Here is a 16,627-nt window from a genome sequence, read left to right on the forward strand (position 1 = left end):
TAAAACAATTAACAAGGGAACAAGACTAAAGATAACACAAGGTTAAAACACATGGGAGACAACACAAACGCCAAGAATAAAAGTCTGTCCAAAGGTGGGGGCTGGTGAGGAGGAGAGGAAAGTTTGTGCAAGGGTGGGGGCTGTTGAGGAGAGGAGAAGGTCCCAGGGACAGGCGAACCCTCACATTTGGCCTGGTTAGACCTCAGTAGCTACTTTTATTCTTTCTCTGTGAAAAACATTGATTTCGATTTGAGCATTCAAGCTTCAATGTCTGCATTAAAGGACCAAACCACGTCTGCATTAAAGGATCAAACCACGTCTGCATTAAAGGACAAAACCACGTCTGCATTAAAGGATCAAACCACGTCTGCATTAAAGGACCAAACCACGTCTGCATTAAAGGATCAAACCACGTCTGCATTAAAGGACCAAACCACGCCTGCATTAAAGGATCATACCACATCTGCATTAAAGGACCAAACCACGTCTGAATTAAAGGACCAAACCACGTCTGCATTAAAGGACCATACCACGTCTGCATTAAAGGACCGTCCATACAAAGTCTGCATTATAGGACCATACCATGAATGAATGAATGAATGAATGAAAACTTTATTTAACAGATTGCGGAATGGGTACAATACAGTATGGCTCAATACACACAAATGTTAAGGGGATGCAGACCAGAGAAAGACGTTTGTCTTGTTTACATCAGGGTCCCACCATGTCTGCACAGCTGTTTCTCACTACATGTGTTTCATTCTCCTCTGTTAAAGGGAAGGTTTAGAATGTGGAACTGCTATCAAATCAAATCAAATCAAATTTATTTGTAAGGCCCGACAACACACGTCAATGTCCCCATGGGCCGGACACGTCTTCTTTAAACAAGTCAAGAAGAAACATAACAATAAGTCAAGAACAAAACAAGAACACCATAAGGTCCAACAAATTTAAAATAAATGCAAAATAAATGAATGAATGCAAACACTCCCAGACATACCCCACGCGAAGGTAAGGAAAAACTCACTAAAACCTAACAATAGGAAAAATGCACCACAGGAGGAGAGAAACCTTAGAAGGGCCATTCAAGGGGGGATCTCCCTTCTTAGATGTCGGTGATAGTAGTGTTGCAGACTGACAGTTGTTAAGCATGTACTCATGTGTGTAGTGAAACACAGATGAGTGCATGCAATAGCAACTGAACATTTAAAAAAATGTAAGATAGAGCTGATAGCGATAGCAACTGAACATTTTGAAAGATTAAAGATAGAGCTGATAGCGGATCTATTTGAGGCACAGGGGCGGCGCAAAGAGGGTTGCGTCCTCCCCGTCTTAATCACGGGACGTTCAACACTCCGGTCATCGCTCCGAGACAGCCGGAGACAGGGAGATAGGGGGCGGCGCAGAGAGGGTCGCAACCTCCCCGACATCATCGCGAGACGTCCAGCACTCCGGTCATCACTACGAGACAGCCGGAGACAGGGAGACAGGAGGGAACGCAGAGAGGGTCGCATCCTCCCCGACATCATCACGGGACGTCCGACACTCCGGTCAACACTCCGGGACAGCAACTCACAGGGAGACAGGGAGACGGGACAGGCGTAAGACAGCTCGCGTGATTGTAGTGGGCGGACATAGCAATAGATACAAGTGGTAAGCATATATGTGAATAGAATAGATATATGAAGTAAGCATATTATGTGAATAGAATAGAAGTACTTAACCCAGCAATGAAACCATGTTGACAGACCACAAACCATGTTGACAGACCACGGACAGAAGACGGTAAGAAGCTAATCCATGCCTCGTCTCGATCTATGCCTAGTCTCCACTAGCCAGGGTTTAACCGTGCTGTGTCCTCGTCTCCACTAGCCAGGGTTTAACCGTGCTGTGTCCTCATCTCCACTAGCCAGGGTTTAACTGTGCTGTGGCCTTGTCTCCACTAGCCAGGGTTTCGCCGTGCTGTGGCCTCGTCTCCACTAGCCAGGGTTTAACCGTGCTGTGGCCTCGTTTCCACTAGCCAGGGTTTAGCCGTGCTGTGTCCTCGTCTCCACACAGTGAGCGTCTCCATTGACTTTAGAACCTGCCCAAACCTGTTTACAAGAAACGCAATGGAGACACAAACCCAACCATACTATACCATGCTAGACCATGGCTATCCCCAGTCATGCTGAACATAGTTAATGGAGACACAAATCAAATAAAATGTATTTGTAAAGCCGGAAATCACAAGGCAATGCCCCCATGCGCTGTACATGTCAAGAAGAAACATCACAATAAATCAAGAACAAAGAAACACCATAAAATCGAAATATGCGACACTCCCAGGCATTCCCCAATGAAGGAAAAACTCACTAAAAACCTAGCAATAGGAAAAATCACCACAGGCGACATGGAGGAGAGAAACCTCAGATGGGCTGTTCAAAGGGGATTGTTGTTGGATGACTGTGATAATATACACAAACTCAACCATACCATACCATGCTAGACCATGGCTAGCCCCAGCCAGGCTGAACATAGCTAATGGAGACACAAACTCAACCATACCATACCATGCTAGACCATGGCTAGCCCCAGCCAGGCTGAACATAGCTAAATGAGACACAAACCCAACCATACCATACCATGCTAGACCATGGCTAGCCCCAATCAGGCTGGACATTTCTGAATTGAAAAAACGAAACAAAACACTAACCTTCGTACCACCTCCAACTCAACGTCAGCAAGACAAAGGAGCTGGTGGTGGACTACCGGAGAGGCAGGAAGGGTCCCCCTTCTCCCATAATCCTTGGAGGGGAGGAGGTAGAGATGGTGGAGTCCTACAAGTTCCTTGGAGTTCACCTAAACAAAAACTGGACTGGTCGGACAACACTGAGGCCTTCTACAGGAAGGGACAGAGCAGGCTGTTCTTCCTGAGGAGACTCAGGTCGTTCGACGTGTGCAACCGCCTGCTGATATCTTTCTACCAGTCGGTTGTAGCCAGCGTCCTCTTTTTTGCTGTGGTGTGCTGGACGGGCAACATCAGCTTGAGGGACTCCAGCAAGCTGAATAAGCTGGTGAAGAAGGCTAGCTCCGTAGTGGGCGGTGAGCTGGATAATCTAGAGGTGGTGGCTGAGAGGAGGATGAGGAAAAAGCGAGAAGCCATCCTGGAGAACCCCTCCCACCCCCTCTATGAAGAGCTAGCCCGAATGAAGAGCACGTTGAGCCAAAGACTCATCCCCCCCGACACACCACAAACTGCCTGGGCGGGTCCTTTATACCGGCAGCCATCAGGGGCTCTACAACCAAGGGCTCGGCCGGCCGGCTCTGCGGTCAGGAGAACTATCATTGTCAGAACTCGGGATGTAAGAACTCGAGACTCATATCCATGTGCACTCACTGGACTATCTTGTTTTTTGTACTTTTTATATTGCATTTGTATTTATATTTTATACTGTCTATAGTGTATATATACTGGACTGTGAAGCTCTGTACCCCCCCAAATCACACAATACATGCTTCTTTGACACCTGAATTTCCCCAAGGGGAAAGGATCATCTCTTATCATCTTACTGTCTTCTACTATCATGCACTCTTCCTAATATACTAATATGTCTCTACTACTATGCACTCAACACTGTCTGCAGCATTCAAGTTTCAACTCTTTGATGAACATTGTTACTCAGCTGAAACAGTTGTACCCTTCGCGTGTATATTTTCCCTAACGGAGTTGCACTTCCGCGTTCGGTTTGCGCGATCTGATTGGCCACTGACGTTTTTTTCAGCGCCAAACGCGTTACTCCTAACAATCGCGCCAGCAGGCTGTTACCCTAACCCTAACCTTAACCAACTAACCCTAACCTTAACCAACTAACCCTAACCTTAACCCTAACCTTAACCAACTAACCCTAACCCTTAACCCTTACCAACTTCGAAAGAGAGCGACTTCGAAAGAGTCGCCAAGCTTAACCTCTCTGCCAACGACGAAAGGGCCTACCTGGAAGAGGTAGAGAACCTGTCACAGTGGTGTCAGGAGAACTGCCTCTCCCTGAACGTCAGCAAAACAAAAGAGATGATTGTGGACTTCAGGAGGTCGGGGGTCAAGGACTACAGCCCCCTCAGCATTGACGGGGCACCGGTTGAGAGAGTGAACAGTTTCAAGTACCTCGGAGCCCACATATCCGAGGACTTGACATGGACCACACACATTGACAGTGTTGTGAAGAAGGCACGACAACGCCTCTACTTCCTCAGGCGCCTAAGGAAGTTCCAAGTCAGTCAGAAGATCCTTAGGAACTTCTACTCATGTACAATAGAGAGCATCCTGACCGGCAACATCACCTCCTGGTTTGGGAATAGCACTGCACAAGACCGTAGCAGACTACAAAGAGTGACACGTTCAGCCGAACGCACAATTGGAGGGGGGCTTCCCACCCTCCAGAACATTTACAACAAGCGGTGCAAGGGGAAGGCTAAGAGAATTATTAAGGACTCGAGCCACCCGAACAACTGCCTCTTTGAACTGCTGCGGTCAGGCAAGCGATACCGGAGTCTTAAGGCGAGCACAGAAAGACTCAGAAGAAGCTTCTATCCCCAGGCCATCAGGCTGCTAAACGAACAATAATCACTATGCGGCAACCATCAAATGCACACATGCACACAGCACACACACCCACACGCACACACTCACTCAAACAAACAACACACTGCAGCACCCACTCTCCACACTTTAGATCACACAAACACACTTACACTTTATATTTATTGATGGGGGATTTGCACTACAACTCGTACACCTACTGTGAATTGTACCTAAATTGCACCTCGTCCCATTCTCCATTTCTGCCTTGCACTATATAGTATTGTATATTAGTACACTGCACAGTATTGTATATTGTATGGTAACTACGTCTATTCTGCATCGAACATTGTACATATGTCTAAACTGAACACTGTGACCTCATCTTTTTTTGCTTCTAATTTTGCTATGTTATTTTATTTCATACTTATCTTGTCTTGCACAGTCTCTGGAGCGCAACAGTAAGAAGCATTTTGTATAAAAGTATTCTGTACTTCTGTATGACAACTATTAAAGAAACTTGAAACTTAACCAGTTTGTTAGGAGTAACGCGATTGGCGCTGAGAAAAACGTCAGTGGCCAATCAGATAGCGCAAACCGAACGCGGAAGTGCAACTCCTTTAGGGGAAATATACACACCGGTTTGGATAAAAGTGTTCAGCTAAATGACCAAATGAACATAGGCATTCGTGGTTCTGAAGGAACCCTTTCAAAACACACGCCTCTCTTCGTTTTCTATTGGCCACTAATATCTTTGTCCAATCAAAAACACACGGGTGGGCGGGGCACCAGGCACGCTGGGAGATCTCTAAAAGGCGCAGGCCTACGTGTTCCGTGCAGCGGACTCTCAGTCTAGAGTAGACCATCGTGAAGGGAAATCCACAGCGTCTATAGATCAGTCCCAGCCTGTAGGTGTGCGCTGACGACGCATCCTCTCGGTGATGATTGACACAATGTTGCCAGCTGGATAGTTACTTTTCACTATCTAAGCACCGAAACTCTCTAACTAACTTGTGTATATTTTCTCAGTTTTTGAAACACTTGGATTTTCTTTTGGCAATGCGAATAATTGAGCCTTTCTATGCGGAAGAATAGTCACCGTTGGAAACAAGAGACACTCCAGTAAGTGAGACATATAGATTGTCTTAATACAATGTAGCTCTTGTTTATCCGGCTCGACAAGGATATGCAAGGAGGTGCAGCATCTATGGGTGCATGTGAACAGGCCCAGGGTGTCTTCTAAGCTACTCGAACTACTTTGCAATGTAAACAGTCCAATACACATCTCGCCTATTATTGTTCTGTCCTGGTTCCAGTACTTTCTGGTGGCGGGTTTAATCATGTGTCATCATGATTGGTGCCTACTACTAGGCTGTTTTATATTGCCAAACTATTCAAAGTCCGTTCAGGGACATTTCTAATCATGATTGTAAATGTAATTGTAAAGAATCGTCACCCACATGAATGTGGCGACGTGTGTTTATGTGCACGCGCTTGTGGGTGGTGCGCGTAGCAGGATGTACATTATCCTCGTTTTGCGAAGTGGCCTGTGACGTAACGTCACTAACTTCCACTGTGTCTTGATTTGTTAAGATTCGATAAAAATGTATTGTCATCATGCAGCACAAGTACAGTACAACAAAAATTAATTTGGCATCCAACCAGAGTGCAAATGTAACATTAAAGTGCAACAGTAATATTGCACTCTGGTTGGATGCCAAACTTATTTTTGTTGTACTGTACTTGTGCTGCATTATACTGATTTAATGGACTGATTAAACTGAATATAAAATATATAAAGGAGTACTGCTGGTTAATAGTGCTAATCAGATTTATGTACAGAGTTAGAAGTATTAATAATGTGTACAGTGATACAGGTGTAAAGACAGTATGGCAGTAAGTCGTACTGGCAGCTAAGTCATACACCAGCTACTGTAGTACAATCAGCAACCTTGTGTAGACATGCAGGACAGGGACTATCAGATGATGCCTGCCATCTGGCCCAGATCGTCATACAGTGATCAGGAGTCAGCACCGGGTTATCTTGTCATTCTTGGAACCTGTGCTGTGAATGTGGGCCCCTGAGGGCCGAGTCCACTGTAGTGTGCAGCTGATTGATTGATTGATTGAAAACTTTATTAACAGATTGCAGAATGGGTACAGTACAGTACAGCTCAATATATACAATTGCTAAGGGGATGCAGACCAGAGAAAGACTTTCGTCTTGTTTACATCAGGGTCCCCCATTTTCAATTCATCATAACATATATGACATACATGACATACAGATAGACAGTACTGCTACATCTATACATTTATGACATACATTGCAAATACAGTACTGTTTGTGATACAAAAAGAGTCCAGAAAAGAGAGTATATACATTTTTTTTTTTTTTTTTACTTTGACCAGTCACCTGGTTCTTTTTAGCGTTTATCGCTTTTTCTTCTCATTCATACTTGGTCAAGTTCGACCGACAGAAGCAGGCTGAAAGGGTTCAGATGGGGGGGTAGACACTCTGGGAAAGGCACGGCTGCCGTCCGGGATTCGAACGCGCTCAGCCCACGGCGCTGAAATAGCACTCGCGGTACGTGGTGAGCTACTGGAGCTCCCCTAGAGAGTATATACATTTGATGTAGAAACTGTACATTGGAGGAGGTTGGGTGGGTGGGGGACACTGTACAACTGTACAAGCAAAACTGTACATTGGAATATTGACAACCATACTTGTTCATTTACTGTACATTGGAGGGGGTTGGGTTAGGACATTTACAGGGGCCAGTTTCGAATTGCAGTCTCCCGTAGGTGTTCTTTGAGAGTGGTTTTGAAAGTGGGTAGTGATTCACATTCCTTTACAGCTTTGGGTAGGGCGTTCCACATTGATGTGGCATAATTGCGAAACGTGTTTAGTCCCTTGTTTGAGCCGAATCTGGGTTTAACATGATTTGTGGAGCTCCCTCTGGTGTTGTGATCGTGGTATTCACTGAACTTTGGGAAGTATTTTGACATGTACATGGGTACCTTGGTTGTGTAGTGTATCTTGTAGACCAGGCCCATTGCAAGTTGCTGTACTCTGTCTGTCGTCTACTCTAAGCCATCCCAGGTTGTCAAAGTGGGCAGGGGTGAGGTGGGTTCTAGGAGTCAGGTCAAGCAGTAGTCTGACCAGTTTGTTTTGAGATGTTTGTAATTTTGTTTTTAGCGCCTTTGAGGTGCTTTGGTACCATGAGGTGCAAGCATAGTCGTAGCTTGGGATGCATAGCTTGGGATGCAGCCTTCACACAGAGTCCACTGTAGTGTGGAGCTTGGGATGCAGCCTTCACACAGAGTCCACTGTAGTGTGGAGCTTGGGATGCAGCCTTCACACAGAGTCCACTGTAGTGTGGAGCTTGGGATGCAGCCTTCACACAGAGTCCACTGTAGTGTGGAGCTTGGGGTGCAGCCTTCACACAGAGTCCACTGTAGTGTGGAGCTTGGGATGCAGCCTTCACACAGAGTCCACTGTAGTGTGGAGCTTGGGGTGCAGCCTTCACACAGAGTCCACTGTAGTGTGGAGCTTGGGATGCAGCCTTCACACAGAGTCCACTGTAGTGTGGAGCTTGGGATGCAGCCTTCACACAGAGTCCACTGTAGTGTGGAGCTTGGGATGCAGCCTTCACACAGAGTCCACTGTAGTGTGGAGCTTGGGATGCAGCCTTCACACCGCCCTCGAGCCTTCCCTGAATCACAGTTAGGGTTGGGTACCGAACTTGGTACTTTTAAGGGTACCGACTGAATTACATCGGTACTGCCGAGTACTGATTCATGCTAGATCAATTGGTACCAAGTTTCGGTACCTTTTACATGTTTAGTATAAGACGAGTAATATAGACAAGAGGGAGCCTTTTCCACAAATATATATATATATATATATTAGTGCTGTCAGGCGATTACAAATTTGTATCTAATTAATTACAGGATTTGTAATTAATCGCATTTTAATTGCATAACCATTTTATGCCTGATATTCTATATTATATAATCGTATTTCAAATTGCATGTGTCCGGATGGCAGAATTCAGTACTGTATCTACAAAACCTTCTGTTTAATCATCTTCCATCTATTAATTTGCTTAGATTTTTCAGGTCTGGTCAATTTGAGCATGGTGTTATTTAGTGATGCACTGATGTGAAAATTGTGGCTGATACCGATAACCGATATTAATATTGCTGTTCTGGCCGATACCGATATTTACCGATGTCGATATCTCTGTATAGAAAACACTTTTTTATGATAATCAAAAAGAGCTATTTTCCAAAATGCATAATTTTTTTTACTTTTGTAACTTATTTTCAGAAATGACTGATATTTTGAAACTATTTAAGGCCAAAAGATAAAAAAAAAAACGTGTTTTTAATTTTTTATATCGGCCCATATCGGCCCTATCTTGATATCGGACGATACCGATGTGTAAAAAAACGGCCATATCGGCCGATATTATATCGGCGGCCGATATATCGTGCATCACTAGTGTTATTCACAGTCAAAGATAAAAAAGTTTTTTATTGAAATTCTCATTTGGTTCATTACAATTTACTCAAGCCTAGTAACAGACACAGTATTTCTGACACTGGGAATGAATGAGATTTAAAAAAAAAATAAAAAAAAGTAATTAAATATATATATATTTTTTTGTAATACATTTTTTGTTAATTTTCATAAAGCGATAATTTGCTGTGTAATTAATTAATCGAATTAACGCGATAAACTGACATCCCTAATATATATATATATATATATATTACTGTCCCGTCTCTTGGGTCTTTGGAAAGACCAGACGAGGTCAGAGGAGTTTGATCATATTTACTGAGGATGGCCAGATAATGTTGATATTTAAACATTTAAAAACACGATATATCATCATGCAATTTATTTTGTGTAGTGTGTTACAACAATAAATTACTAAATGTTCTAAATAATAATGTTGAAATTGAGGGCGGCTAGGTGGTGTAGTGGGCAAGGCACTCGCCACCAGTGTGGAGACGCTAGGATTCGCGTGTTCGAATCCAGCTCTCCACATTGTTTTCAGTTTAGCTGGTCGTCCGCAGTAATACACATTGGCCGTATTACGGGGAGGGAAACTGAAGGGTGGGGATCGGGCGTTGTGAACAAGCGACTCCTACAAGTCGGTTGGTGCGCCTGCGCAGTAGAATCAGGAAGTGTCGGGGGCAGCGTGAGCCTCCCACGCGTTACTCCTCACACTGAGAGATCGAGCTGCGCAGGTGAAAAGATGCGACTGCTGTTACCTCAAGTACCGGAGGGGACTTGTGCTATGTATGACTTAGTCCACATTGCAGCCGGCTTGTGGGAGGCAAGAAACAGCGTTCGTGACAGGGGAGGGTTGAATTGGATGATACGAAATTGGGATGGGAGAAAAATATAGAAAAATGGGAGAAAAGGTGGATCAAAAAAAAATAATGTTGAAATTGAGATGTTTGGACTTAGTTTTTAATTAATTTGAATTTTTTGTACAACTGAATAAAAAAAAAATATATAGTTAAGTACCAAAAAAAGGTGCCGTTGGGCACCGATACCGAATTCCAGGAACGGGTACCGGTATCGGTTGAAATGTGAACGGTGCCCAACCCTAATCACAGTCTGCAATTGTTATTCTTCCTTGCGTGTGTTTCCAGTAACTTGATGCTCTACTTTTTGAACTACGTTTGCGTTCACTTATCGTAGACAAATATCTGACAATGAATGTGAAACACACAGCTTTGAAGACGGGTGACCTTATTTCAGGAGATGGACGCAGAGAACGGGGAGCTGTTCTTCAGTCACAGCGAGGAGGAGGAGGAGGGAACAGCAGAGCGCTGGCACTTCTCTGGTTCCGATGTCATCTTCACCAGCTCGGAAAAACCCTCGGAGGAGTGGATGATAGACCCCCATTGTGTGAGTATCTCTTTGAACCTGTGGTAAATAGTAGTAGGAGTAGCAATACAATCGTCAAATTTGCTGACGACACAGTGGTGGTGGGCCTGATCTCTGCCAACGACGAGAGGGCCTACCTGGAAGAGGTCAAGGTCCTGGCGGGATGGTGCCAGGAAAACAGCCTCTCCCTGAACGTCAGCAAAACAAAGGAGATGATTGTGGACTTCAGGAGGTCGGGGGTCAAGGACTACAGCCCCCTCAGCATCGACGGGGCACCGGTTGAGAGAGTCAACAGCTTCAAGTACCTCGGAGCCCACATATCCGAGGACTTGACATGGACCATACACATTAACAGTGTGGTGAAGAAGGCACGACAACGCCTCTACTTCCTCAGGCGCCTAAGGAAGTTCCAAGTCAGCCAGAAGATCCTTAAGAACTTCTACTCATGTACAATAGAGAGCATCTTGACCGGCAACATCACCTCCTGGTTTGGGAATAGCACTGCAAAAGACCAAAGCAGACTACAAAGAGTGACACGTTCAGCCGAACGCACAATTGGAGGGGGGCTCCCCACCCTCCAGAACATTTACTACAAGCGTTGCAAGGGGAAGGCTAAGAGAATTATTAAGGACTCGAGCCACCCGAACAACTGCCTCTTTGAACTGCTGCCGTCAGGCAAGCGATACAGGAGTCTCAAGGCGAGCACAGAAAGACTCAGAAGTAGCTTCTATCCCCAGGCCATCAGGCTGCTAAACGAACAATGAATGAACACTACACAACAGCAACCACCAAACACACATAGCACACACATCCACACGCACACACTCACTTTAAACAAACACACTGTAGCGCCCACTACACACACTTTATAGCACACACCCACTTTGAACAAACACACTGTAGCACCCACTCCCCACACTTTATATTTATGGATGAAGGATTGCACTACAACTCGTACACCTTACTGTAAATTGTACCTAAAATTGTACCTCATCCCATTTCTGCTTTGCACTAGATAGTACTGTACATTAGTACACTGCATAGTATTGTGTATTGTATATTATATGGTAACTCAGAACATTGTACATATGTCTATACCGAACAACTGTGACCTCATTTTCTTCTTCTAAATTCATGCTATATTATGTTATTATGTTATTTGATACTATCTTGTCTAGCACAGTCTCTGGAGCGTAACAGTAAGAAGCATTTTGTATGAAAGTATTCTGTACTTCTGTATGACAACTATTAAAGAACTTGAACTTGAACTTGAACTTGAAATAGCAGTGGGTTAGCCGTGACCTTTGAACCTGTGGTATAGCAGTGGGTTAGCTGTGCCCTTTGAACCTGTGGTATAGCAGTGGGTTAGCTGTGCCCTTTGAACCTGTGGTATAGCAGTGGGTTAGCCGTGACCTTTGAACCTGTGGTATAGCAGTGGGTTAGCCATGACATTTGAACCTGTGGTATAGCAGTGGGTTAGCTATGACCTTTGAACCTGTGGTATAGCAGTGGGTTAGCCGTGACCTTTTCATAAGGTATGGGTTGCAAAATTCTGGGAATATTCAAAGGTGGAACATTTCCATAGGAATAAAAGGGGAATATATGGGAATAATATGGAAATATAACGGGCTGTGTTATCATGTCATATGTAGAAACCTACACCTTTTAGGGGAAATTTCCTGGATTGCAACCCTAATCATACCTCATGTTTAACTTCAAAACATGTGTAGTCATTAGTTAATAATTTTTTTTTATCCAAATCCGCTTTTATTCAAAGCACTTTACAACTTGTTCCTCACATTTGACCCGTTCACTCACACATTCACACACCGGAGGCGACCATGCAAGGAGCCAACCTGCTCATTGGGAGCAATTAGGGGTTAAGTGTCTTGCTCAAGGACACTTCGACACGCTGCCCGGGAGGAGCGGGAATCGAACCGGGAACCTCCGGATTACCAGATGACTGCTCTCTACCTCCTGAGCCACTGTCTTATTTTCTTGTTCACTCTTTGTTGGAATATTTGTCATATTTGGAGTTGTGTTTCCTGTGTCCCAGGGCCTGAACGACAGCGAGTCGGAGGACGTGCTTCACGCCATCGACCCCAACAAGGTGTTTCCCAGTGGGCTCCCCGGGGAGAACCTGTCCGAGAGCGACAGCGGCATCTCCGAGGAGCCCCTCATCGAGGGCCCCATGACCGCCCGGGCCCCCGCCACCGTCTACCAGGTGGTGTATGACATCAGCAGCCTGGGCAACGTCAAGACGGAACCCGGCCACAGCATGGACGTCATCTCCATAGAGCTAAGTAAGTGTGTGTGTGTGTGTGTGTGTGTGTGTGTGTGCGCGCGCCTCTGCACATGTACAGTAGATAAACATATCTATGTATATCTAGACAGATATTGCATATCAGCCAACTGATATTAGCAGCCAATGTCAACCTTTTACTGATGTATTGTTATCTGCAGAAGTGCTGGCGATGAAGTGCAGAAATAATTCCTCACAATATGAGCATAACAAGTCAAGTGTTTGCTTATTAGTCCTCTTGGGGACGTTATGGGGAAATAACCCCCTGGAGAGTGAAGTCTAACATGTTTCTGTTCTAATAGAAATAACCCCCTGGAGAGTGAAGTCTAACACGTTTCTGTTCTAATAGAAATAACCCCCTGGAGAGTGAAGTCTAACACGTTTCTGTTCTAATAGAAATAACCCCTTGGAGAGTGAAGTCTAACACGTTTCTGTTCTAATAGAAATGGCCCATTTTCCATTTCCCATCGCCAGTTAACATTGAAAACCCCGTTGAGTGCCATCATCCACTTCAATGTTAGCGTTAAAAACGCCTAATTTATGTTTAAAATTATGGCTATGTGTCTAATCTGCCCGTCGCTTATCAATGACTTGTTTGCAGTCAACATTGTCGAAACGGATTGTTTTTTAATCGGTTCATATCCTTTTTATAGCATTTCGTTCTCTCGAAAATTATCGGAAAATTTAAAGATTCCCCCATAAACGGCATTTATTGGAATATTCTCGAATACACTAGACACGTTGTCATTTGTCGGCCTATTTATGAATCGTTTTCAAATAAACGCTAGATTAACGATAGTATATGTGTACTTATGCACGCTATAGACGCGAGCTGAAAAATCTATTCTCTCGTTTCCTCAACATCACACACAGCCACACACACACACAGGGACACGCTGTTATCTCAGTGAATACAGCTCTGATTACCCCAAGACTGGTAACATAGACTCCTTACCTTAGATCGTTAGTGATGTCCTGCTGTCATTGTACCTTGTGTTGTCCTCGTTAGTGATGTCTGCTGTCATTGTACCTTGTGTTGTCCTCGTTAGTGATGTCCTGCTGTCATTGTACCTTGTGTTGTCCTCGTTAGTGATGTCCTGCTGTCATTGTACCTTGTGTTGTCCTCATTAGTGATGTCTGCTGTCATTGTACCTTGTGTTGTCCTCGTTAGTGATGTCCTGCTGTCATTGTACCTTGTGTTGTCCTCGTTAGTGATGTCCTGCTGTCATTGTACCTTGTGTTGTCCCTGTTAGTGATGTCTGCTGTCAATGTACCTTGTGTTGTCCTCGTTAGTGATGTCCTGCCGTCATTGTACCTTGTGTTGTCCCTGTTAGTGATGTCCTGCTGTCATTGTACCTTGTGTTGTCCTCGTTAGTGATGTCCTGCTGTCATTGCACCTTGTGTTGTCCTCGTTAGTGATGTCCTGCTGTCATTGTACCTTGTGTTGTCCTCATTAGTGATGTCCTGCTGTCATTGTACCTTGTGTTGTCCCTGTTAGTGATGTCCTGCTGTCATTGTACGTTGTGTTGTCCTCGTTAGTGATGTCCTGCCGTCATTGTACCTTGTGTTGTCCCTGTTAGTGATGTCCTGCCGTCATTGTACCTTGTGTTGTCCCTGTTAGTGATGTCTGCTGTCATTGTACCTTGTGTTGTCCCTGTTAGTGACGTCCTGCTGTCATTGTACCTTGTGTTGTCCTCGTTAGTGATGTCCTGCTGTCATTGTACCTTGTGTTGTCCCTGTTAGTGATGTCCTGCTGTCATTGTACCTTGTGTTGTCCCTGTTAGTGATGTCTGCTGTCATTGTACCTTGTGTTGTCCCTGTTAGTGATGTCCTGCTGTCATTGTACCTTGTGTTGTCCTCGTTAGTGATGTCCTGCTGTCATTGTACCTTGTGTTGTCCTCATTAGTGATGTCCTGCTGTCATTGTACCTTGTGTTGTCCTCGTTAGTGATGTCCTGCCGTCATTGTACCTTGTGTTGTCCTCGTTAGTGATGTCCTGCTGTCATTGTACCTTGTGTTGTCCCTGTTAGTGATGTCCTGCTGTCATTGTACCTTGTGTTGTCCTCGTTAGTGATGTCCTGCTGTCATTGTACCTTGTGTTGTCCTCGTTAGTGATGTCCTGCTGTCATTGTACCTTGTGTTGTCCTCGTTAGTGATGTCCTGCTGTCATTGTACCTTGTGTTGTCCTCGTTAGTGATGTCCTGCTGTCATTGTGCCTTGTCTTGTCCCTGTTAGTGATGTCCTGCTGTCATTGTACCTTGTGTTGTCCTCGTTAGTGATGTCCTGCTGTCATTGTACCTTGTGTTGTCCTCGTTAGTGATGTCCTGCTGTCATTGTACCTTGTGTTGTCCCTGTTAGTGATGTCCTGCCGTCATTGTACCTTGTGTTGTCCCTGTTAGTGATGTCCTGCTGTCATTGTACCTTGTGTTGTCCTGTGGGACCTTGTAAGTGGTCAACTTGTCTTTGTGTCGCCAAGATAAATCCATGTACATGTCTTGTATTTGGTCTCAACGTTATCAATCTGCATCATGTCAGTTTTAAACATTCTGTGCTCCGAGCAGATGAGTGGGCCTCTCAGATAGGGATGCACCGATCCGATATCGGATATCGGCCCCGATATGACAAAAATAGCGGATTTTCTTTTATTTAGAATAATATAATATAATAATAAATAAAAGAATAAATAACAATTCAGTAAATTGATATCTGTGTTAATTTGTTACATTTTGTTTCACTAAGTTAGGAAAGTAATGTTTTAAGTCAAGCCTGATGTTGCCTTGCACAAAAGAATGATCCCAGTCTCTTCCACACAGTGAGGCATACAGTTTATTAATTGAACAATGGGTATCGGATCGGTACTCGATATCGGCCGATACCCAAAGCCCAGGTATCGGTATCGGTATCGGGACTGAAAAAGTCGGATCGGTGCATCCCTAGTCTCAGATGTTGATCTCTCTTTTAAACGTCGTGTCTTCTTCCTGTGCTCCGAGCAGATGAGTGGGGCTCTCAGTTGTTGATCTCTGAGTCGTGCATCGTCAACGAGCTGCCCATGATGTCCACTGCGAGGCTGGACGACAGCTATTCAGTTAACCCCTCGGGTGCCAACACTTGCCCATCCAGTCCTGACAGCGCACTGGTGAGATCTCAAAGAACTAGGGTTCAACCAGAAGTGGTAGCAGTTTTCACCATGTTTCCCAATCGTAACTGGCCTTAAACGGGTCTTAAAATGGTTTTAAACAGGTTTTAAAGACACTTTCTGTCCCTTGTTGTGGTGTGAGCAGCTCTACCCAGACCTCCAGTTGACTGAGGAGGAACAGAAGCTGCTGAACCAGGAGGGGATCTCGCTGCCCAACAACCTGCCGCTCACCAAGGTGGGAACACGGAGACTTGTCATTTCTATTAGCCTCTTTGGCAGGTAGTCAACCTGTGTTCTTTCTAAGGCGGTGGTGTAGAGGTTAACACTGTCTCCTCACAGCAAGAAGGTCCTGGGTGGTGTGTAGAGGTTAACACTGTTCATCACAGCAAGAAGGTCCTGGGTGGTGTGTAGAGGTTAACACTGTCTCCTCACAGCAAGAAGGTCCTGGGTGGTGTGTAGAGGTTAACACTGTCGCCTCACAGCAAGAAGGTCCTGGGTGGTGTGTAGAGGTTAACACTGTCGCCTCACAGCAAGAAGGTCCTGGGTGGTGTGTAGAGGTTAACACTGTTCATCACAGCAAGAAGGTCCTGGGTGGTGTGTAGAGGTTAACACTGTCGCCTCACAGCAAGAAGGTCCTGGGTGGTGTGTAGAGGTTAACACTGTTCATCACAGCAAGAAGGTCCTGGGTGGTGTGTAGAGGTTAACACTGTCTCCTCACAGCAAG

General features: G+C 44.9%; 1 protein-coding gene across 1 annotated transcript in view; it reads left to right on the forward strand.

The window, feature by feature from the left end:
• Window positions 1-5,509: 5,509 nt before the first annotated feature.
• Window positions 5,510-16,627, forward strand: part of creb3l4 (cAMP responsive element binding protein 3-like 4) — a 37,858-nt gene continuing 26,740 nt past the window's right edge. Inside the window, exons 1-5 of the mRNA XM_084336846.1 lie at window positions 5,510-5,680; window positions 10,338-10,487; window positions 12,523-12,769; window positions 15,761-15,903; window positions 16,049-16,138. Coding sequence (XP_084192972.1) covers window positions 10,341-10,487; window positions 12,523-12,769; window positions 15,761-15,903; window positions 16,049-16,138 — 627 coding nt within the window. The 5' untranslated portion in view covers window positions 5,510-5,680; window positions 10,338-10,340. The remainder of the gene's footprint in view (window positions 5,681-10,337; window positions 10,488-12,522; window positions 12,770-15,760; window positions 15,904-16,048; window positions 16,139-16,627) is intronic.

The sequence above is a fragment of the Notolepis coatsorum genome, assembly GCF_963971535.1.
Source record: "Notolepis coatsorum genome assembly, chromosome: 19".
In the NCBI taxonomy this organism is placed as follows: domain Eukaryota; kingdom Metazoa; phylum Chordata; class Actinopteri; order Aulopiformes; family Paralepididae; genus Notolepis; species Notolepis coatsorum.